Below are 25,639 nucleotides of genomic sequence, written 5' to 3'. Positions count from 1 at the left end.
CCCACATGTTTACTAAGTTACACACTGACCTGGGTCAGGGATGATAGCAGAGGCCATAGCTCTTTGTGCCTGAACACAGAACCAGCCCCTTCTAGAAGAACGATTCAGGGGGTACATGATGTTGGGGGTAGGAAGTGGTCCCAAAACTTGATAACACATGGAGGACAGGATCCAGCAGTGTTTACTGTTTAAAGTGTGCTGCTGTGGGTACAAAAGCTGATTGCTTATTAAAAAAAAAAAAAAGCGTTTCTAGGTCACTCATTAATGAGGCCCAGAATCAAGGGGATATGCGCCCCACCCACCCACCTGCACTCACAGGAGACCCTCAGACAGCCCTCCTCATCATCTGAGATCAACTCCCTCTTTCTATTTTGATAGCTATGTTGATGCTTGACAAGTGTTTACTGTTTAGAAGTTCTAAGTACAGCAATTAAGAGCTCTTCAGGATAAAGCTGCTAAAGAAATCTCCTTTTTTTAAGAATAAATAAAAATCACACCTAAAAAAAAAAAAAAGCTATGGTAAGAATGCTGGTACTGAACCCAGCTTGTACCTAAGGCTGGAGGAATGGAGTGGGGACAAATGTCCTCACAGCTTTCTGGAACTTCCCTGGTCTTCAACCAGGCTGCACATTAGAATCACCTGGAAAGCTTTTATAAAATACTGATGTAAGGCAGTGAAAATACTCCATGAGATACTATGATGGTGGATCCATGTCCTTACACATTTGTCAAAACCCATAATATGCACAACACTAACAGTGAACTCTAAGGTAAACATGGACTTTGGGTGATGATAACATTTCAGTGTAGGTTCATCAACTGTAACGAGAATACCCTCTTGGTGGGGGATGTTGATGATGGGGGAGGCTGTGTATATTTGGGGGTAAATGGGAAATCTCTGTACCTTTTGCTAATATTGCTGCGAACCTAAAACTGCTCTTAAAAATATAAAGTCTTAAAAAAACAAAACAACAACAACAACAAAAAAAACCTGATGTCCAGGGCCCAACTAGACCAATTAAACAGGAGACAGACTGGGAGGGGGTCCTGGGCGGCGCCATTTTATTAAGCTCTCAGGTGATTCTGATGTACAGAGAGGATTGAGAACCGGGATGCTAATTAGAAGAAAACACCTGTGATTTCGGGTCTAGGCATTTAAAACTCATAGTGTGACTGTCCCTAGCATTTGGCTCGAGGTGGTATTTTGGCCAGGCCATTTGGTACTGGTGCCTTTTGGTCACTCCTTGAGTAGGGACACAGTTTTGAAGTTCATCATGGTGGGCTCTGAATTTCAAGACAATGTGCAGATTGCAGACAGTGATTAAAGACTATTCTTACCCTATTTTTAATAAGTCAATATACCATTTCCATGAATTACTTCTGTAAGAGAAACACACTAGACACAGGTATGGCTCAACATATTTGTATTCTATTTATTTTTCATGTAGACACCTAGTTAAGAAAGCCAGAATTCCTGTCCTCAAACAAGTAGCAATGTAGGAGAGAATTAATGCCGCTACCTTTGTCCTCAATAATAGTGTCCATTCACTAAGCACTTAACTACGCATCAGACACTATACTTGATACTTTACAAGTTACGTCATTGAACTCATTCAACAATCCTATGAGGTGGGTATTGTTATCACATGGCACTGAAGCTACGGGAATGGCTTACCCTATGGCCTCTACATGCTCCCACCCCATTATGATGATGTGGGTGCAGGTATGGGGCAGCAGAACTGGGTTTTGGTTCAAAACTGGGCTCTGCAACCCAATGGCCATAGGTTCAAATCCCGAGCCTTGGACAAACCCAAGAGAAGCAACCCAAGAACAGTGCTGCAGAGACCCAGAGGAGCGAGCTCATGGAAGAAAGGGAAATGGATCACTCAAGGGAAGTTAACTTCCATCCGTGACTGACTGAGGGCCATGCTGGGAGGGCAGCTCCAAGGCTGAGCCCAGGACAGCCCAGGTGCCCAAGAACAGCCATTCAGGTCAGTCCACAGCCGCCCCCAGAAACAGCTCAACACACACACAAGAGCAACTCTTCTTCCCTCATTTGGCGACTCAGGGGTGTAATTAAATAGGAAACAGTACAGACTTTAGAGGCCCAGGCTGGTTCATGCTCCAGGCTCGATGAGATGCAGTACAATGAGGATGCTAATAAAAGAACATGCAGCCTGCCCACACATTGCTTGCCTACTCCTCCTGGCCGCATCTCTGATACACAGCGAGTTATACCCATGGAGAGAAAAGGCACTTCTGAGCAGCGGGTGCATGCAGCCAGCCGCCCACACATAGCAGCACGAAGCCAAGTTTGGGTTTTCCTCTTTTTTCCAGCTTCTATTTTCTAGAAAAATTACTCTGAAATCAACATCTCTTCCTGATATACACATCTGCTTTATAATTACAGGGGCCCAAAGAGTATTACTAGAGATAATGGTATATGACCCACGGATGGAAGGTCGGGCTCAGTTGGTTCTGCTGCAGCAGAAAGAATATTTGCTTGAAACGTGTTAGATGTGACCTAAAAATTGCTTTCCATGTAACTTCAACATTTAAGTACAAATGATAAAATGCAGTTTTCCCGGTGTCTGTAATCATCCACGACTCAAAAAAATTCCTTAATAAAGGTACCAAAAGAATGCTTCCTGTCAAAAGAGAATACAATCTGTACTTCCATCCTCAAGAAAGTGTATGTGTTGAATACTCTCTCGTCGCTGCTATAATAATTAAGATCATGCTTAAGCATCAAGCCATCCATTTATTCCCTTAGGAAGAGGATCCTAAGACTGCAGAAGATGCCCCCAGATCACAGAGAACCCAGATCACAAATCACAGATATTCTCGAGATAACCAAGAATGGATACTTGAGTCTAAACCCAGGGAATCAAAATTAGCTCAGCTGAGGGCCCTACCTTAATTGTGGCCAATGGCACTAAAAATACATGCAACTGCAAGATGTAATATGGTGCAAAAAATAAAACACTCATCAGCATTCTGTTCCAAAAATATATTGGCTTTTAAGATTGAGCATTCTGAAATTTATGAACTAACTTTATAAGCCCATTTAAAAATACACGAGTGGTGTCCATCATGAACACTTGGAAATATTAAAAATACGGCTCTACTAAAGTTTCAGAGTCTAGCTAGCTTTGGGGCACCCTTACCTACCCATACACATCATATATTCTCTCTCCCCCTCTCTCTCTCTCTCATACACACACACACACACACACACACACACACACAGCAGTGGTCTCCAGCTGAATCAGAGCATTTGCTTTGGAATGATTAATACGTAACTCAAGAAGCATTTATTTAAAAGCACATTATTAATGAAAGTGTAGCTACTGGTGGAATTTACTCATACAGTCCCCACCTCTAAGCCAGTGCCTTGCTCTGTGGGTTAATGCCATACTTCCGCCTCCTACCTGGATGGCTGCAGTGACCTAACTTATCTCGTTGAGTCCAGTTCTTGCTGCCTTTCCATCCACCACACACGGTCAACGAGAACCACATGTACCACGTCCCTACTCAAAATCCAAACCTGAAGGCCCATCCTACCTCAAAACTCAGCTCCCCATGTACCCCTGAAGCTCTACCTACCCCACCAGGCTCTGTGCTCACTGGACACCCACAGGCTAAGTCCCAGCCTCAGGGATCCATGTGGTCATTCCCCATCCCAGGTTCTTATTTCTTCACAGCCCTCACCATCATCTGAAAATCTCTTATATATGAACTTATTTATCCTCTGTCTCCCCCAACAGAATGCTAGCTTGAGGGCAGGGACCCTGTCTGGCTTGTTCAGTTATGCCACAAGGCCTAGAGCAGTGTATCTGTGGAGTGAATGAATGGGTGAATGAATGGTATGCCAAATATTTCTGTGCCCCGGGCAGCCTCAGTTTAAAGGTCACAGTGGGCAAAGGAATCCAAAGCAAGAAGTATGCTGAATCAATGCTGGCACGAGAAAGCTTTCTGGCCCTTGCCTGCAAGATGCCCGGATACACTGGTTCTAGGACAGCAGTGTCACGATGACACACGCACTGTCCCCTCCTGGGGACACTCAAGCACTAGGGGGTGGGTGGGAGTGCGTGACATCCAGGTTGGGCACAGCACATTTCCCCAGCACCAAGTTCCAGACCCCACTGGAACTAGATCCCACCAGAAGCCTCGAGCATGTTTTATGGAAGGAACCGGTTTAGCCAACACATCACGGACTCCATTCAGAGTAAAAAATTGGATGGAGATATTAGGACATCTGTCAGGCACCCCACGTGGAGCCTGATTCTCTCAATGGGCAGAAACTAGCAAGATGTCTTTATAAACTCAAGCAGGGACGAAGGGAGAATTGAAAGCATCCCTAGGCCCATTCTCACCCCAAAATAACAAGAACAAATATGAAATGGACCCTCACTCTGCTCCAGGTGCTAATATCACATGCTCTGTGTGTTCCCCCAACAAACCTAGCAGCTAGGCACTGTAACAACCCCCACTTTATACATAAGGGAATTGATGCTGGGAGAAGCTAAATGCCTCATTCACACAGGTGGTGAGCGGCAGAGCCTAGATGGGAACCCACATCTACCTGATTCCAAAGCCTGGGCTTTTAATGTGTGTACCACAGTTTGTGCCCCAAAATAAAGAATACTTATGTCAACTCTAAAGTTAAAAGTTGGAAAAGTTGGCCGCTCTCTGCCACTTGCAAGGTGTGCGAACTTTAAGAAGTAACTCAAGCTTCAGGGCACACCTGGGTGGCTCAGTTGGTTGAGCATCTGACTCTTGATTTGGGCTCAGGTCGTGATCTCAGGATGGTGAGATCCATCCCTGCATTGGGCTCTGCGCTCAGCATAGAGTCTGCTTGGGATTCTCTCTCTCCCTCTGCCTCCGCCCTTCCCGGGCTCCCGTGGGCACCCCCCCCCAAAATAATAAATAAATCTTACAAAAAAAAAAAAAGGTAACCCAAGCTTCACGATCAGTTTCCTTATCTGTAAAACAATGGGTGCTGCTGGGATTAAGCAAGGATGTTTGTCAAGCACTTGGAATAGGGCCTGGTAGTGAATTCTCAGTAAGAGCCACTCTTTCACCCTTATTATTAGGCTAGCCCGTAGGTCCCGCACAATCCAGCTAAGTCACAACTGTTAGAGGCAGGACAGCACAGTGCTCCTGGAGGCAGCCAGCGACGAGGCTAAGTCTTCGATGTGTCACCACCTGCAAGACGTCAGGAAAAGAACTCAACCCGGCTGAGGCTCAGTGTTCTCATCTGGAAATGGGGTTAATACCTGCTACCTCACAGAGTCGCTACCTTCCCAGTCGAGACTGGGAAGACCTAGTGAGATCATGCATGTAAGGCACTCAGCACAGCTCTGGGCACACAAGAAGTGCTCACTAGAGGACAGCTTCCATTAGCACTTGTGCAGAAGGAATTAGCATAGTCCTTGGCCACTTTAGTGTACTTCAATTTGACAAATGTTCTTTGAAGACCTGCCAAGGGCAACGCACTGTTTCAGGCGAGAGGTGGAAGACATGATGGTACCTGTCCCCAGTGAGCGCTGAGCAGCGTGCCCAGACACAGGGGAGAAGACAGAGGTACGAATGAAAAGGCAGGCTGGGGTCTTGGCATACCAGCCTGGAATACCAAGTTCAGGAGCGGCCATTAATTCTGTGCACACTGTGATGGTACTGAAGGTCTGAGCAGGAGAATGACATCATCCAACTTGTGCTTTGGAAGAATTCCACCCTCTGTGAAGAATGGATCAGAGCTGGGAAAACTGGAGGCAGAGAAATCGGTTAGGAGGCTACTGCAACAGTCCAAGCAAAACTCCATGAGGGGTGGCAGTAAGGACAGAAAGAAGGGCATAGACTCAAGTGTCATCCTAGAGGTACAACTTAGAGAGAGAACCTGGCAAATGACGGGCTGGTGGGGGAGATGGAAAATAGCTTAAGAAGACTCAGTTTTCTTGTCTAGAAGTGTAGGGAGAGTGGTAGTTTGTTAAATGAAACAAGGAAACCAAATTGGCACCTACTGGCTCACTGAATGAGCAAACAAGTCTATCTGTGTTGGGAGGAAACAGGACAGGGACGTTGAGAAACTGGTAGAACATCTTGGCAATAACGAACACAGGGCACATGGGGAGGAGAGCCATGAGGACATAAGAGTGTAAGCCAGGAAATGAATGAGATCACCAAGCCCAGGCTAAAAAGGTAACTGCTGGGACCTGAGGAGACGGTGCACCATTTCGAGGACCTGAACAGAAGACAACAGCCACGAAGCAGTGAGCCCGGCAGGCAGAGAGGTAGGAGGGAAAACCGAGTTTCCACAGTGTGGAAGAGAAGCAAGCAGAAAGTCTCAAGGCACACGTGGTAAGTGACGGCATTGCATGGCAAGGTGGGAATCACTGGCTTTGGTGGTCGGGTGGAATAGGCGGCTTCTCAGCAACTTCCCCAGGGTTGGAGAGACTGGAAGAGAGGCACGGAGTGAAGGCTATTCTTGCACGAAGCTGGTCAGAGAAAGGCAGGTGACGCAGAACAGGAGACAAAAGACACGTAAAACAGAAAGAATGGAGAGCGATTCACTTAGGCGAAGGAAGAGGTGCCAAACTGGCGCAGAGCTTGGGAACACATAGCACCACTTAGTCAATTACTGTCTTCTTAAGGGATCCGAGGCAACCATGCAAATTAGCATGTGTAGGCCAGCAAAAAACACACTTGACAGATCTTTTGGAGCCTAATCTTCAGGATGGGGCTAGGCTCGTTTGGATTACATTTCCTAAAGGTACCTTTAAGACAAACAAGAAGGCGGCAGAATGGTCCTGCCAGGCCCGCGAGGCAAGCACGCACAGTCTAAATAGAGAACAGAATAAGGCAAGCAGAACAAGATGTGCTTGACTAAGGGAAAGAAGACATTGAATGAGAGGAGAGAACCCAACACAACCAAGAGAGGCAAAGGTCCGATATCTGGTCTGGATGATCGTGGAAATGGGAGCAACACAGAGCCCTGGAAGGCAGGAACCATGGGCAGGAGCTAGTTACAGGTTTTTAATTTATTTGGGAAGTACAGAAGATGCACACCTTCATGTACCAGAGCACATTTTGTTACTCTTGCTGACTATTTTTTTTACAAAACTCAAAAGACAGATGAGGCTCTTTGCAATAGGGATCTGGAGGTAGCATGCACAATGACAGACAGCCCTCGGCTGGATGGGGAAAGGAAGACAGTTTTTAAGGGCAGACTCCCCACCCTCCCAAGTATTTCCGTAAAAGGGAAGTAGGACTGATCGGAGAATTCAGGCCATCTTCTGCTGGAATAAGCCATCCCCAGGATAAATGACAGAAGCAGCTGGAAATATAAAACATAGATTTGCATAGACACGGAGCATAGAGTCATCAACAAATTGAAAGCTACAGCCATAAAAACGATTTGGACCAGTTCACCAAACGCTTATTGAGCACCTTGCATATGATCGGTCTGAAGCCACAGTGGAGAGCAAGGTCAACACAGTTCCCTCAGCTCACCAAGCTCACCCTCAAGCAAAGAACTTTACAGGAGAGAGTATATATGCATGTGTTTATCACATACACACACACACCAGGAAAGAGTCTCCAAATGAGAGGAGGAAGAAATTTTTTATAAAAAATGCAAGAGCTAGTCTACATACTCAAAAAACTTACAGAGATTGAAAACAAAACCCAGCAATTAGACGGCCTGTCAGCTCTCATCCCACCCTGCCCCAACACCACTGCTCATCATTCCCCACAATGGGCCTCTACTTCCAACAAGCATGTGAACCTGGGGACCCCACAAATCCCCTAATTTCTCCTGTCAACAGCATTCATACCTGGCAGCATAGCACAGTGGCTAACAGACTCCTGAGCTGCCACATTGTCTGGGTTCAACTTCTGGCTGAGCTGCTCAGGGCTGCATGACCTTGGGGAAGTTGCTTAACCTCTCCGTGTCTCGGTTTCCTTACATGTAAGAGAGGAATAATGACACTACCTTCCTCGTGGGCCATTGTGCAATTTAAATGAGTTAATCTGTGTAAAGTGCTTAGAACAGAGCCTGCTACAGAGCTGGTGTCCTGTATGGATGAGCTGTTGTTACCACTTGAACCTGCATGAAATGCTCTCTACATATCTCTCCCCTCATCCAAATCCATTGTCTTCTAAAAAGCCGAATATTTCACCTCCCATTAGTGTGCTAACACACTCAGTCTCCAACACAGGTATTTACTGAGGGTCTACCATGTCTTGCGCTCCAAGGGAACCAGGATGAATCCAGAGCCAGCCCTGCTCTTGAGATCACGGCCGACTTGGGGAAATGGAAAGACATTCCAACGAAGATCATCACTGTAACTTGGCAAGAACTGTGAGCTGGCATTACCCATGAAGTGTCCCCCACAAGGGACGCTGCCTTCTTCCTCTCCTGATTCCTACAGCAGTGAGATATCCCATTTGTACCATGATGTTCTGCAGGAAAGGTGTTTGCTCTGTGTCCTCTGGACTGTTTCACACATATATGCCTTGACTTGTTCAACTTGATGGAAGGGCACCCGTTCTGGGACTGGGCCTTCTAATTCTGTCCCCCAACCCACTCCATCCCCACAACCACCTTTTACCTGCAGATAGCTGGCAACTGCATATTAACTTGTGGTTGGTCAGGACGTTTAAGCTTCTCTAGCAGAAAATTCCCAGGACCTGGGAGGCTGGATTTCTGCTCTGGCATGACTAGACTACCTAATTATTGCTGAGTTCCTTCCATATCCTCTCAGTATAAACAGAGGAACACTATGCACATAGAGACCAGCAAACTAGCAATAACAAAAATAATAACAGTGAACATTTACTGAGACTTTTCCATGTGCCAAGTACTAGATCAAGTGCTTTATGGGTTTCATACAATCCTCCCGAAAGCCCTAAGAGGAAGGGATCTTTACCTCCCCCCTCCACTTTGCAGTTGAGGAAACAGGCATGCAAAGAAGCGCCAACAGAGCAAGGAAGAGGTACCAAAAACTGGTTCCCTGAAAATCTGGGAAGGCAATGGTGGAAGCCATTTTTCATTCCTCCACTGTGTTTAGATGGCTGGCTCCAAAATGAAACTTCCAATCACCCAGAAGGAAAGGAAAGAGCCCTGAGCCAAAAGGAAGAGAGAGCCCCCCCTTCCTAAAAACAGCCTATTCAGACACTGGCATTCCACAGATTCCAGCCTCATCGAGATCTCTTTGCTCCTCCAAAATTTCCAAGTTCTCCAAAAGCATCAAACCAGCATGTGTAAAACTAGCACAAAATATAAAACCAAATGGTTTTTTCCTTCTAGAGTTTATACTGAAGGTTTGCAGAAATGCACGGTTTCAGCTAGGGCTTAAATGAGACGGTATCTCCAATCTAAGAGGAAGAAGGGACCTAAAGAAATGTACCCCTGCTGACAGGGGAGGGAAGAGAACTGGGATCCATTTTATTTTTCAACCTTTAACATACATCTTTAACATATTGTAAAATTCAAGCAAACAGAGGCTCAGAGAAACACCCAAGCATCCAGAGCTTGGCAATGTGGCCTGGGTTATTGGCAGTTAAAAAAAAGAGGCACGAGACAGACACTCCCTCACTCTCCAGCACCAGCTTTGCCAGAATCCCACCCCAAAGACAACCAAAACCGGTCCTGTCTAATCTCTCCTGCTCCCTCCAACTCAAGCTGCAAGGAACGCCCACGATACTTCAGACACAGAATGCTGAGATCAAGATTCTTGCTAAGCTTAAAATAATGATGTGCTCCATGGCGGGCTTAAAAACTGTCTGGGGTCCCAAAAAAGGATCCTAAAAAGCAACCAACGATCACAACAATTAAAATCATTCTCACTACCAGAGGCTCTGTGAAAACTCCTCATTCATTCAGCATCACCTCTGAACATTTCATTCAATTCACTGGAACAGATCTGGGGTCAATTTCCCCAGCGCAGCACCACAGCATCTGCAATCTCCTAGGTGGTGTGAAGAGTGAGTAACGACACAGGTAATCTCTGTAAATAAAAACCCGTGACGCTGAGAATGGGGAGGGGAGAAGGAGATGCTCGGGAAGAAACAGCAGGTCCCCAGTGGCAGCGGTGGGACCCCCAGAAAATGCCTCCTCCCACCTCTAAATGAATTTTGTCTATATGTCCGCAGCACTGCAGGGGCTTCTGATTAATTTCATCATTGCATCTTTTATTGAATTTCTAAATAATGATAACACGATCGGTCCAGGGTCACCTGCATCCAACAGGTGGAGTGGATTTCTATAAGGATGCTGTAGGTTTTACCCGCAGGGCTGCCTGTGACCGAAGAGCCAAACCTGACAGCAAGATCACATTCAAAGACACGAGATGAAAGAATATCTTTCTGACTCCAACCCCAAACTGCCATGGCAAAGACATTAAAGTTCCCCAAAGGCAGGAATACTCCAATCCCATCTTCCAGGTAAGAAATACACGCTTTTTTGTTTGCGTGGACTTTTTTTTTCTTTTTTATGAGAATCTTACTAAGCATTCTGTTGGGGCATGAACAGACGCTCGTGTTATGCTCCAGAGAGGTATTGTGAACTATCAAAGGTGAAATAGCCTATCTTCAAATACAATGAGCAGTACAAACACAATCAACAAATATTTATTGAGTGCCTGGGCCTTAAGACTGAGATGTCGTCCCGTTCCCCCCCCCCCCCCCCCCCCCACCGCTCCCCGTCAGAGAGCTTCCTTAACTGAGCTTTCTGTGAAGGGCAGATGCAATTTCAGGCTTCCTGAACGATAAGCCATTAATCACACACTGCTTCAGATCAATTGCAATGCCTAAGATCCCCCACAGCATTCTGCCTTTGCCCCAAAAATCGAATTCCCCCAAGTCCTCCCTAGTTTTTCAGATCACTAGCACCCCAAGCAAGCTTTCTTTCTGAGCCGGCCAGCCCACTGCTAGCCAGAACTGGAACTCTCCACACACCTCCCTCCAGTCTGATGTGTGACCTTCAGTGTGCTGCGCGTGTCCACATTAAGCTGCCCACCAACCACGCGTCCTTTACCGTCAGGCCTCCACTTCTGCCCTGCTCTCCAAATGCCCTGCTGGGCCATTTCAAATCCATCTGATGGCACATTCAACAGCTAGTTAGCTCTCTGCCTGTACTCCTACCATCCAGATTGTTTTTGGAGTTGCAAAGCAAAGGAGCCAGAAAGACACTGCCAATGCTACCAAAATGCAACCCCGGATATTAAACCCAGACCCCAGGGAAGAAGGAAAGTAGGACCACCTCAGCACCTTTCAACATAAAAATCTCTCTCCCAAGCAATCACAGCCCACAACCCTATTTCATCTCAAGTGCCCAGTTCCCCCACGATGGTCTGAAATCTTTTGAGGAGCCCATGGGGAGACACCATCCAAGAACCAACGCATGCCCTTAAATCGATCTCCGAACTACAAGCACAACAAGTCAGGAATGGACGCTGCCAAGGAGAAAATCAAATTCTGCTTGTCTCCTAAGTGGGCAGCGACTAATTACCTAACGTTACCCCGAGAGCCTCCAAGTGAGAAAGCCAGGGCATCAGGGGAATAACACAGCTGGTCCAAGACCTTCCCGGGGAACCCGTGTCTCTGAACGCAGCATGTCATGGGATCACGGAACGAAGCAAGACACTGAGCTCCTACATCCACAGACGCTACTGCATTTTACAGAAATTCCCGGAGGCTGGAAGCCAGGACCCTCCAGTCCCAGGTGCCGTGCGAATGCATTTTTCATGAGCTTTTTCAAGAACGGAGAAAAGACCTGTCATGTTGAGAGGTTTACAGGGATGTTTATACTTCCATTTTCTAGTCTCCTGGTTTGTTGGTTTGTTTGTTTTCCCTGTGAAGCCCAGTTTCTGTGAATCAATGACTCGGCTACATCACACTCCCTCCCGGTGGCTCCCGGTAACGGGGCTCTCACTGGCCACCAGCGCTCCGCCAGCTCAGAGAAGCTCAGCTGCCAGATCCCTGATCTTGCAGCCGACTTCGAGCGGAGCCGAGCACCATCCATCTGTTAGAGCTCTGGTACAGCCACTTGCAGCTCAGCTAAGCCCATCAGGAAACCTTTAGTTTATGAGATCTCGTTCAATACAGCCAAGACAGCAACCTCCATCCACCCACCTGAGAGATGGATACACAGATGGAGAAATAGATGGACGGCTCATTTGAACCCTGCACGTTTCTCCTTCCACCAAGGATCTGCACTGCCAGATATCCCCCACTATTTCCTCCCCTGTAAAGAAGACCAAACACTGAAAAACTAACCCAAAGTACCCAATGGACAATTATGATGCTAGGGACAGGAAGAGGAACCTTAAACACAGCAAAATGAGAATATGAACAGTCTACCCACCAAAGCCCAGACAGGTAAATTGCTTCCCAAATGCAGGCTGATTAACAGCTTCCCTTCCCTGCACTACCCCCCCCCCCCCCCCCCCACCCCCACCACCTTTGGGCTCTGTATGCCTCACATCAGTACCGGTCCTTAGAAAGTCAAATTTTCACTTACTCAGATCTACCAAGAATCCCCAGTGCCTTGCTGTACGAAAACCCCACAAACGGCAGTTCTTCTCCCGAGAAACCTGAGAGGTTCAGCTGGCACGGAGAGGATGAAACCCCCGAATTCTTCTCTGGTTCATCAAAATTGGAGGTGTCATCATCAGACTTGAGGGTGGGAACGAAGGGGGGAGGAGCTGGTTAAAGAAAAACAAGAAGAGAGGGAGAGAAAAATTCAGACGGATTCAACACTGTTGCGGAGAAAATCGTCTTGCTCCTTCAGCACTGCAGCGTCTAGCTCGCACAGGCAGACCCAGCCTTGCCTCTGACAGCAACAAGAGATTAACCCCTTCTCTGCCAACATGGCCACCAGCCGGCAGACAGGCTGCCTTCCCCGAGGGGGGGGGCTGGGGGGGTAAACTGAAGGAGAAACTCAAACAGGTCACTTAGTGGAACAAAAGCACTTTGGGGAACTCATGGGAGCCGGCTGTTCATTCCGGATATTTCCAGAACGCTTCGACAGAGCATCAGGCTGGCTAGTGCCAGCGGCTGACCCACACCTATGTATTTCTTCCTCTGGACAGCTCTAAATCATCAATATTTAATGTTAATCATTGAAATAAGATGGCATTTCTACATTTCATGCAATGAAATGAGAGAAAGGAGCAGGAGAGAGGACCTGGGAGGCATGTAACTCACGTTAGGATAGCACTGCAGTCTAGCTCATTCATAGCCAGAGGAGAGTGCTCAGAGCTCTTATCAACCACTTTTTTTTTTTTTAGTTCATTATCATCCCTCCTCCCCACCTCAGTCATGCCGCCCAAATTCACCGCAGTTTAATCAGCATAATGAAACACCAGCCAAATAAAGTTCTTCCCGATGATTTACAGCACCCCTGCCCCCTGATGGTGTAAATGCACCGATGGACGTCTGCGTCCTACCTCGTTAAGGCATGACTCCAGGCTAGGGGCATTTTACATCTTCTCCACTTTCTGCAGACCTACTAAGCTCTCTTGGTCAGGGAGGGGGACACTCGGCCAGCAGTCACCAGGAGGCTGCCCATTGTGGTGGGCTCCGGGGGGTGTAGCGGGCCAGAAGCGTTACCATGGCTGCAGGCTGAGGCGTCTGTGGCAAGCCGGCCGGTTGAGTTGGGGAGCCGGGCATCACAGCCCCCGCAGTGCAGGCTTCATGCTCCCCACTCTGTGCGTGCTCTGGCTGGAACCCCACCTGGCCGCCTGCGTGGCAGGGGCCAGTGCTGATCCAAGTGACAGAGCAGCATGACTCACTGCCGGAGCTCGCTACAGCGCCCCCTAGGACCCTTGTCACGGCCGGTCACAGTCCAGGCTTCCTTTTTAACTCCTTGTTTTCTGAAGCAGCTGTGCACCAGACAGAAGCAGCAGTCTGGTTTCTGCTTACAGACTCAGAAGAATCTGGCTGTTTGCAAAGTACCCCAGTGACAACCACATCGAAGCGGCAGTGCTGGGGAGTGAATGGAGAGGTGAAGGGATGGTGTGGAGGGGGAGGGAAGGAAGCCACAAGGAGGAGGTCTGGCTCCTCCTGGGAAGAGCAAAGGAGCATTCGCAGGGCTTCAAGTGCACTGAGACGAGGTAAGAGATTGAAAACGTAAAATGCACTACCAGGAAATTATTTAACACCTCCAAGCTCTCAAGAGAATTTAAAGCTTCCCTGTTAGTATCAGAATCTACTTGCTTAATACTTTAAAAATTAGCTGATGGAAAGAAAAATTACATTGAATGCTTCAGCCCACATCCTGTGTCTACTTCCATCAACATAGCCTCAGATCCAATCTGATTTCAATTACCCAATACTTTCTTTAAGAAAAAAAATAATAATAATGGAAATTACATTTTATAAGGTTCAGAAAGAGAAGTTTTCCATCTCAAAAAACTCAGATAAAGACTGAGGAAATGTATGCAGTTTCACAGATGATACAAATATGGAAGCGTTATGACTGACGGCACATTACTTGGGAATCTGAGTGGGTTCAAATCCCAGCTCTACCACTTACCAGCTCTGTGACTTCGGGAAAGTCACTTAACCTCTCTGAGCCTCATTTCCAACATAGAGATAAATTCCTCAAAGGGCTGTTGGGAGGTTTAAATGAAAAAAAAAAATCTATATAAAGTGCTTAGCATATTCCTTAGCACACAGTAAACACTCCATAAAAATCACCTATTATTGTTATTGCTCACATGAGATTCATGTTTACGACAGATCCTGCAATTAGTGAAGGCTGGTGAGATACAGCCCAATCTGTGTTGAATCTTCTTCTTCCGTGCTCAAAGCACGCACACACTCATGTGGATGTTTGTGTTTATCATATCATCTTATTTCTAGCAGAAGTTTAATTCCCTTTCCACTATATACTAATTTATCTTTGGGAGACTAAAATAGAATCCCATTTCTGAGTGAGGAGTATGATTAATATAGGGGTAGAAGCCACCCTCTGTGAAATAATTATGATTTAGAAATTCTGTACTATAAAATAAGATTTCTCTTGAAAACTCCATCATGCTCAAAGCCAGCCCATATGGTCGAGATTAGAAAAACGGCCAGACAATCTTCAATAGAAGGAAGGAAAAATCAACATGAAATACACCAGCTGGTAACAGGTGAGATAGTCACAGGATGGATTAAAAGCCAGGGATATAAACCTCTAGACAGGTAGTCAGTTGACTACAACAGTAAGGTCTGAAAAGAAGGGCTTATAGGAGCACCTGGGTGGTTCAGTCGGTTAAGCATCTGACTCTTGATTTCAGCTCAGGTCCTGATTTCAGGGACGTGAGATCAAGCCCCGCACTGGGCTCTGCACTCAGCTGGGAGTCTGCTTGAGATTCTCTCCCTTAGCCCCTCCCCCTGCTCATAATCTCTCTCTCTCTCTCTCTCTCACTAAAATAAATAAATAAATCTAAAAAAAAAAAAAAAAGGACTTATAAGGGCCACATTTGGGCAGGAAAAGAGCCACAGCCTCAAGCCAAAAAGAAATGGACAAACTGGAAATTCTCTACCCACCAGAAAGTGACAAGGATGCTCACCCTTGGCCAGGACCCGTTGGGGGAAAGAACCAGGCTGGCGATTAAAACTGTAATCCCAGCTAGGGTGTCTGCATTTATAGTATCCTGTATAGGGTGGGAACTACAAAACAAGAAATTTGGGGCGCCTGGGTGGCTCAGTCGGTTAAGCGTCTGCCTTGGGCTCAGGTCATGATCCCAGGGTCCTGGGATCGAGCCTCACATCGGGCTCCTTGCTCAGCAGAGAGCCTGCTTCTCCCTCTCCCTCTCCCTCTGCCTGCCTGCCGCTCCCCCTGCTTGTGCGCTCTCTCTCACTATCTCTCTCTCTGTGTCAAATAAATAAATAAAAAATCTTAAAAAACAAACAAAGAAGAAATTAACATCAATACTGGCCTAGGATCACTGAGCCCTTAGGGCACTGGCAGACACAAAAGGAGAACATCTTGTGGAAGCACTTCCACAATCCAGGGCACATGGGACAGACAAACCAACAGACACACACACACACACACACAGGCCCTATTTGAAAGGAATTCACACACAAAAAAGTAAAAACCAACAATTACACATAACGAGGAAAAAGAAGCCACCCAAACTACCATGGAGGACCATCATTACATATAAGAAATGGGAAAATTAGCCTTCCAAAAACTGCAGATAAAAGAACATCTAAATGGGCCATAAAAGGGGTGCCTGGGTGGCTCAGTTGGTTAAGTGACTGCCTTCGGCTCAGGTCATGATCCTGGAGTCCCGGGATCGAGTCCCACATTGGGCTCCCTGCCCAGCAGGGAGTCTCCTTCTCCCTCTGACCCTCTTCCCTCTCATGCTGTCTCTCATTCTCTCTCTCTCAAATAAATAAAATCTTTAAAAAAATTTTTTTTAATAAATAAATAAAATAAAATGGGCCATAAAATTAATTTATTATCAAGGTAAATAAGTAGAAGCTCTAATAAAAGAATAGGATACTCTGAAAAAAGGACCACACACATTTGAAAGAAACCAAACAGAACTTTAAAAATGAAAAGTATTGTTATTGAATTTGAAGTTTAAAACTCCCTGAATGCATTAAATAGATTAGACAGAGCCAAAGAGAAAATTAGTGAAGTAGCATTAGATCTGAAGAAATCACATAGAATCATACTTCTCAAAGTGCTTTGTGTAGACTGGCAGCATCAGCATCACCTGGGAGTTGGTTAGAAATACAGAATCTCTGGGGCGCCAGGGTGGCTCAGTTGGTTAACTGTCTGCGTTCAGCTCAGATCATGATCTCAGGGTCCTGGGATCCAACTCTGCGTTGGCTCCATGCTCAGCAGGAAGTATGCTTCTCCCACTTCCTCTGCCCCTCCCCCCACTCATGCTCTCTAATAAATAAATAAAATGTTTAAAAAAAAATACAGAATTTCTGGCTCTGCCCCCCATCCACTGAATCAGAACCTACATTGTAACGAGATCTGCAGTTGGAGAAGTGCTCACATGGAAGGCAGCACAGAGACAAAGAGACAAGACATAAGAGGTCAGGAGACAAAGAATGAGAAGGTTCAATACATATCTTAACAGGTGCACCAGAAAGAGAGAGTGAACTAGCTCAAAATCTGGATGCCACATTTTGAAAGGATTATGGGAAACTTGGTCAAATCCAAGACTACCAAGTATATGACCACACCTATCTTTGGGGGCTAATTCTCCTCCTTCTTGTATCTTTTTATGGAAAATGTTCCTTTTTTGCTCCTCATAAAATATAATTTTTCTGAGCAGCCTGGATGGCTCTGTTGGTTGAGCATCCGACTCTTGGTTTTGGCTCAGGTCATGATCTCGCAATTGTGAATCAAGCCCTGCTCCGGGTTCTGCGCTCAGTGCGGAGTCAGTCTGCTTCAGATTCTCACTCCCTCTCCCTCCCGTTCACTCTCTCTTTCTCAAATGAATAAAATCTTTTTTAAAATGTAATTCTTCTTCTTTACAAAAGGTATTAATAGGTCATTGGATTTAAGTCTATGTTGATGGAGATACACATTATATCTGAGAACATAGCAGAGTGCCAGGCACACTGTAGGGGCACAATAAATATTTGCCGAACAGATGTATAGAAAGTGACTCTTGAAAAGAGAGCACCTAGCATAATTAAGGCCACGGAGAAATTACTTGATGTTTGAGTTAAATGAAGAGGCTTTAAAAGTGGAGATTGTTCTGTCTGAAAAATATGTTAATGAGTGCCTTGTATTAATATTTTCTGATACAGTATTATGAAATCATCTCATCCCCCATACCCACCACATTCAATAATGACAAATCAGAAGTCATATATTAAAATCTACTGTTCATTGCCAAAAACTATAAAGAAAAACAAGAAAATCTTTTCCTATGTATTTTTAAAAATAAATCAGCCTGTGCTTGAAGTCACATTAGGGCACATTCCACATAGTGGCAAGGGCTATGCTAGCAAGTTCTGGAGTGTTTCCTGCCCGCCCCCCATCCCCAATTATAAGATAGATGGCAGAACAAGGTTTTCAGAAACAAAGAGCTATTTTAAGAGCTTTAGTTACTCTCTCTCCTATAAATTCTCTCTTTTCTTTAATTCTGACATTCATTAGAAGCTTTTTGGGGGAAAATTGTATTGCCTACAAATTAAAAAAATAAAAACAAAAAAACAAGGAAAGGAGATCAACTGGATTTGTCCTCTTGGCCCTCCTTATCTCTAACATGTTCCATTGAGCTCCATTTACCCCATTCCCACCCTCACATTTTTCAGCATACCACACAAACATTAATATTACAAATAGAAAAGATTTTCTAATTTTGGTATAGTGTTTATTGCCTGCCTTCCCCACTGGAACACGAGCTCCATGAGGGGGAAGACTATGCTGTGTTCACCATTACAACCCTAACACCTGGATGTCCTTAGTCAATGTTTAGTATCTATTCTGTTAAAGGAATGAATGAATAACAAGAACCTTGGATGTGTGATAATTTCTTAAACCTAATGGGCTATTTCGTGCAATGTGCCACTTTAGGAAACCTAGAGTACCCGATTTAGTCATGAAGAATTGGCACATTAAAAAACAAGTACAACAACAAAAATCTGCCTAGATATAGCTCATAAAACTCCTATGACTTTTAATCATCACTGTGAGTTACAGACACTGGTGCTGAGTCGCATGTGGCAGAAGCACAAGATGAATAACAGCCAACACAGTGTCATAAAGGACAAAGGCACATAAATAAATATTGTGTAATGATATAATGAATCGGGACTGTGCCTGGAACACCGTGGGCATCCAATATTAAATCAAAAACATTTTCAGCTTCATTCTATCTACCATGATGGCCCGTACCTTAAAAAAAAAAAAAAAGGGTACTTAATTAATACGATACCATGTTCAAACCTAAAAGGAAGATGACCAGAAAAGTGGCCGTCCTCCAGTTCCTTAAACTCCGAAGCAACCAATGTGATCGCACTTATCCATGGTACAAAGGCAGGACTGCAAAGTAGGTGAAGAGGAGGCTATTTATGTCGTTTAGAGGTCAAGGGGTGGGTGTGAAAAGCAGAGATGCATAAATGGAGTGCCGGTAAGTTCTGCCGAAGGGGACACAGTGAGTTTTGTGTGTTCCTGCGGGAAAGTGTCACGGAGGTGATTGAATGTCAAGAGTTGGTTAAAAGGTATCTTGGCGGGCTGGAGTGGGGAAGAGTACCACTTTAGAAAAGCCACAGAGCTGCAGCTCGAGGGAGCCATGGGTAATGAGGCCGGGAAGGAAGCGAAAGTGAAATCTTGGCCAGACCTTGAAGCGGGGGAATCCTGGATCGGATTGACAGAAGGGATTATTAGACAGAGTTTTAGAGCGCGGGGCTGGTGTGAGTGCCAGACACTGATACCATCGCTGCAGGAGCGGTGGTTGGAAGAGGTCGATGCTAGAAACCTCTAAAGGACAAGTCTACAATAGTCAACATGACAAATTCTACAGTAAGGAAGTGATAACGGAAACAGGGGGATGTGGATTAACAGGAGGCAGGCTACAGAAAGAAGGGGCAAAATGTGACAATTGACACAACAGCAGAGCTTTTAGGAATTTCAACGACCAACTCTTAGGATGGGAACAGCTCCGAGAGAAAGAGGTTGCAATAGTAGGAAGAGCAAGAGATCCAGGATCAGAGAGATCGTGGGAATGAACCAATAGAATAAGTTAGGGGATAGGCAAATACAACTAGTCACTAAATATACGTAAATAATTCAGCCCATCAAAACAGATTTCTATTCCCCAGAGCCCCAGGCAAGTCCCCTACTTTCTCCCCTCTGGGTAGGAAGTGGTCAGGTGTAGCTCCTCCAAACAAAATGTTGTGTAAGAAATACAAAAAGAAGACAAACTAGATCCAGTTTCCAATAGACTTAAGTAAATAAAATATTCTCCCATGTCTTTGCTTCCCAAAAGAGTCATAAAGAGACTTTAAGGTAATGCTGATTTGGCCAGTGGTCAATTTTTACAATGGTGTCTTCAAAGAAGATGAATAAGGAAGTTAGCACTACTCAAATATGCTTCAATCAATCAATCTCAAGGACGCTAGGGTCTAGCTGCCAACGGCTAAGCAGATTCCCTCTCTGGTGGCAGATTCAAATTCTTGATGAGTTGTGTGCTCTGTCTGAATCTCACCGTTCTCAAAAGCCATCTACCAGGCTGCTTAGCATCAAGTCTTTGGTAAACGATGGACATTTTTCCACAGATTTATACTTTGAGAGATGCTTTCTCTCAATTCTGCATCATACTTGAACCAGACTTCTAATACTGTAGCTTTACTTTGTCCCCCGCCCTCTGGGTCTGGGTACTCAGCATACCTGCAAAACACTTACACGGGCTGGAAACGCTCCAAAGAGAGAATCCTTTCAAACCTCAACTAGTCATGACTGCATTTTCCTGCCAGGTTGGGTCTAGATCTAACCAGTGTGGGGCCCAGGTGGACACCCCCAGAACATACTTCAAGGATAGTGAAGGAGCTAGTTCCTCAGCTTGCATTCCCTAGGACCGGATCACTCTAGCACGTAACTACTGCAGTAGATATCTCTAAGCAAGATTTCTCAACTGTGGCACCAGTGACATGTGGGAGGGGAGAGTACTTCGCTGGTGGGGGCTGTCATGTGTCTTGTAGGGCATTTAGCAGTATCGCTGACCTCTACCCACCAGATGCCATCAGTACCTCAAGTCATGACAACCAAAAATGTCTCCAGACGTTGCTAAATGTCCCGTGGGGGGCAAAATCACCCCCAGTTGAGAACCAATGCTCTAACAGGTAAGGACTTCCAAAATACTGTTACCGCAATACCTTCATCACACCCAACAAAATTAACAGTAACTCCATAACATTATCTAACACCATATTTGTGTTTGATTTCTCCAGTTGTCCCAAAAATGTCTCTTTACAGTTGGTTTCATTTCAGTCAGGATCCAACCAAGGTTTACAAACTGATTTGGCTGGTGTGTCTCTTAATCTGTAACAATGACTTCATTTTAAAGTCATTTATTGGTCTAAGAAACTGGATCACATGTCTGTAGAATTTCCCAAATTCTGGACTTGCATGAATGCATCCTTGTTGACGTCATTTAACATGTTTCTCTGTCCTCCATGCTTCCTATTAACTGGCAGTTCAATTGAGGGCCTTCCTTAGATTCATATTCAATTCTTTTGGCAAGAATACTTCCCAGTATTCTGGATGTGTTGTCTACTTAATGCATGACATTAGAAGGCACACAATGTCTGCTTGTCTCCCATCTTGTGATATTCACAATGATCCATGGGTTCCACTGACATCAGCCTGATCCCCCCAATCTTTCACTTAAAGGTTTACAACCATTGATGAGCATTGCCTATAGCCATTATTTCATTAAGGGCTGCAAAATGATGGTTTTCTCATTTCACCATTCCTTCTACATGTATTAGCACATCAACAATTTGGTTACCCTGAAATATAGTTCAAATAGGAAGGCAGGTCAAATGCTTGGTTCTTTCCCTATATTTAGCAACATTCAGAGTAATGACTTGGGGGCCCTGAGCAACTGCCAGAAGTGACCAGTGAGATTTCTTTTTGAGTTATCATTAAGAACTCATAAATTATTATATATTTGTTGTGTTTCAAGTCACTACAGTCTTTTTGGTGTTCATATTGTCCCATCTCAGGCAAGGAGAAGCCCCTCTACTAGATATTCTTGGCAGAAAAGCCAAATCAGAATCTATTTTTATCTTTTGGAGCTACCTTCCAGTTTACAGGAGCCAGAAGAACAAATACCATCATCATCCCCTACGGAGGAAGCAAAGAGACAAATGTGGGGGTATTCTGTAAGCCAATGATCTAACTTCTTCATCAAACCAATGGCATAGAAAAAAAAGATATACATGTATATATGTGCATATATACGTCTGTGTGTGTGTATATATATATATATACACGTATTTTTCATTAAAAAAATTTAAATTTATCTCCATAGCTGACTATTTCCCAAGATATGAGTGACTTTGAATCCAACTACTGGGAGCATTGGCAAAATGTGGAGGAACTGGATCTCTCATTCATTGTTGGTGAAAATATAAAACGGTACAACCACTCTGAAAAAGGTTGGCAATCTCTTAAAAAGTGAAGCATACCTCTATCATATGATCCAGCCATTCCACTCCTAGATACTTACCCAAGAGAAATGAATGTGTATGTCTGCAGGTTTGTACACAAATGTTCACAGAAGCTTTATTTCAAATAGCCAAAAACTGGAAACAACCACAACCATCAGCAGAGGACTGGATAAACAAACCGTGGTATATCCCTACAATGAACTACTACTTAGCAGTAAAAAGGAACAGACTATGACACATGCCACAACATAGGGAGAATCTCAGAATGATTATGTGGAATGAAAGAAGCTGGACAAAATAAGTACACCGTGCGGGACTCAATTTATATAAAGTTTAGAAAATAAAGCTAAACTACAGTGACAAAAGGCAGATCAGTCATTGCCCGGGGACAAAGGAAGGAATGGGGAGGGGTGTGAGGAAAGGGTTTCAAAGGGGCATGAAGAAACTTCTGGGGATGATGGCCATGTTCATGCTCTTGAGTGTCATGATGGTTTCATGGGTATATACATATTTCAAAACTTAAACTGTATGCTTAAAATACATGCGCTTATTGTATGTCTATTATTCCTCAATAAAGCTCTTTCCAACCATTGGGAAGGGCAAATATTTTGTCCCCAATCCTTTCCTGGTCTGAGGAGCTTCCAGTCAGGCTCCTTCAGCCCATGAGGCAGAAGTGCTGCACAAACACATCCAGCCTCACCCCTCTGCTCACTCCTCCCCCAAGAAGAGGGAGCTAATGTGACTCATCAGGCTGGACATCACCGGGCTATGTTTTATTGGAAGGCAGGGTTACTGTGTCTGGAAAGCAAAGAACCAAGCTTAACACTTCCTGTTTCACTCAGCCAACTGACCGCTTTTGTCCTCCTTCTTTCCCTCAGTCCCACCGTGACAAGCCCTCTCTGTCCATGAGGGAAGGTCTTCCATTCTTCTCTGGGAGGGTGGGTAAATGTCCAGGAGCAGGTCAAGCGTTATTGAGTATTTGCCTCACCAAGAATAAAGTAGATATTTTCATCCCCATCTATGTGTTGGGGATGTGTGTGTCCTTTGCTTGTCAGAAGTTTGAAGGACAGGAAGAGTGGGTCTTACACCCCAACCTGCCAATGCTGTATGATGAACCCAATTCTTTTCTTTCCATCACTAGGGAGCAACAGAGTTGGTCACATTTATTTTCTCTGAAGTGAGACGCTGAAAATCGTTTGCAAACCCCTGGTTGTGAACCACCTGGACCTCCTACTCTTTGTCCTTTGGCTTCTTAACCTCTTTTGACTCCTGCCAGCCACCTTCTTAGTCCTATCCAAACTTCACACCCATAAAATGAGCGTAAATGCAATCACCACACTTCATAAAACTCACTTGAAAGTTGGCTGCTGAATATAGTCCCAGATGTTTAATGTAATTCTGAATCTTTGGCCAAATAGTTTCCATGTTTGCTTGGTTGTCAAAGGTTTTTGGGCAAGTGAGAATTTAAGGGTCAAGGACTCCGATTTATGGGCTTTCTAGAAAAACCCTTCCCCAAGGAAAGGCATTAATTTACCTCATCTAGAACCGATTTTACTAAACTGAAATTTAACGTTGCACTGTTGGCTTGCACTAAGAGGCACGATAAGAAGCCGTTATGGGGAGGTGCAAGGGGGTACCTCAGTCAATTGAGCATCTGATTCTTGATTTCTGCTCAGGTCATGATCTCAGAGTTGTGGGATCAAGCCCCATGTCAAGCTCCACACTCAGCAGGAAGTTTGCTTGAGATTCTCTCCCTCTCCCTCTGCCCCTCCCCCCTGCTCTCTCTCTCTAAAATAAGTAAATAAATCTTTTTAAAAAAAAGAAGTAGTAGCAGTCATAGGGAAATCCCCAGAGCACATATGGGAGGAATGAGGTCCACAATGTCACAAGGAGGTCTCATTTTGGGGAATCCAATGATGAAATTCCTCAGGGCTCAGTATCCAGAAAATCAAGTCTTTTCTGAGCAAACCATTCTGGGTTTTTCTCTCATGGGACTGAGGCTCTCATACAGTTGACCTTTGAACATGGATTTGAACTGTGGGGGTCTACTTACACATGATTTTTTTTCGATAATTCAGCACAGTACTGCAAATGTTTCCCTTCCTAACAATGTTCTTAATGACATTTTCTTTTCTCTAGCTTACTTTATTGTAAGAATATAGTATGTAATACATATAATATACAACATATGTTAATTGACTGTTTACATCATCAGTAAGGCTTCTGCTCAATAGTAGGCTGTTAGAAGTTTTGGGGAAGTCAAAAGTTATGCACAGATTTTTGACTATGCAGGGGTCAGTGCCCCTAACCCCCATGTTAGTCAAGGGTCAACTGTCACTGTTCATATTTTCCTTTTTGCTTTGGCCACTAGGAGGCTTAGAGTCCCAAATCTGTCCTCGTCCAGCAACTTGACCAGAACTTCTTTGTTTTTACCTTTAACCCTGACTTATATTTCTTTACTGGGATACCCCCTTCAACCAGATTCCTACATTTATTTATTTTTATCCTTTTGATATTGCAATTATCTCTAAAATAAGCCATCTCAATTTATCTTGGAATAAAATGAAATACTGCATATTTTTAACATCTCTGGATGTAGCTTCTAAATTCAGACTAGAGCAGGGAAATCCCATAATCCTAATTTATAAGCATTTAGCTCTTCTTAGCCTATTTTCTCCTATCAATAACTTACTTTCTAAAAACAGAACAATCCCCAAGAGACACATAAATACTTGCTTGTATAGCCCATAAGCCTGTAATAGCTACTGACTGCATGTCTTCATTATCCCTTGTTTATGTTGGAGTGGGGGGGGGGGGCCCACATGCTCCTGGGCCCAGCTCCCCTTCCACACTTCCTCGTGCCCCTGAAGTCACTAGGTGGCTGTCCAACAGGGAGATACACTTCAGGGCCAACCAAGGCAAACACAGAAGCACATCTACCAACCTCCACGAACTAGCTTAGAAAACAAAGCATGGAGAGACACCTGTTCAAATGATAGGAACCCAAAATAAGCAGTCCTGAAAAAGGTCCAAAACAAGCCAACACACACACACGCGCGCTTCACAAGCCATTGAGATAATGCTATTCTAAAAGCAGAACGCTAAAATAAACAAATGAAATACTCATGTTAAAACCATAAGGGGTTTTCATTTGTAAAGAAGAGAACACTGCTCATTAGAAATCAATGCCAGAGTGGCCAATTCAAAGGATAAATATGGCAGGGCTTACAAAGATTTCTTCATTTATATCAATGATGCAGGAAAATCACCTGACAATAAAAACTCTTGATTTCTTGGGAGGCAGTATAACGTTGTAAAGGGTATAGGCCGTACTGGTGTTTATGTTGGTGTAGAATATTCTGGAAAGTTATATAAGAAACTGACAATAGTGGATCACTTTAGGGAGAGGCCCTGGGCATAGGGTGAGAAAGAGACAATTTTCACTGTTTAACCTTCTGTGTCATTTCAATTTTTTTTTTTTTAAAACCAT

General features: G+C 44.6%; 1 protein-coding gene across 1 annotated transcript in view; it reads right to left on the bottom strand.

The window, feature by feature from the left end:
- Positions 1-25,639, bottom strand: part of CIT (citron rho-interacting serine/threonine kinase) — a 161,770-nt gene that overhangs the window by 88,631 nt on the left and 47,500 nt on the right. The window contains 1 exon segment of the mRNA XM_032431628.1: positions 12,524-12,707. Within this exon segment, the coding sequence (XP_032287519.1) occupies positions 12,524-12,707 (184 nt within the window).

Source organism: Phoca vitulina, unplaced genomic scaffold (assembly GCF_004348235.1).
Source record: "Phoca vitulina isolate PV1807 unplaced genomic scaffold, GSC_HSeal_1.0 scaffold46, whole genome shotgun sequence".
Lineage (NCBI taxonomy): Eukaryota > Metazoa > Chordata > Mammalia > Carnivora > Phocidae > Phoca > Phoca vitulina.
The sequence above is the reverse complement of the archived record's forward strand: the minus strand, read 5'-3'. Positions and strand labels throughout refer to the sequence as shown.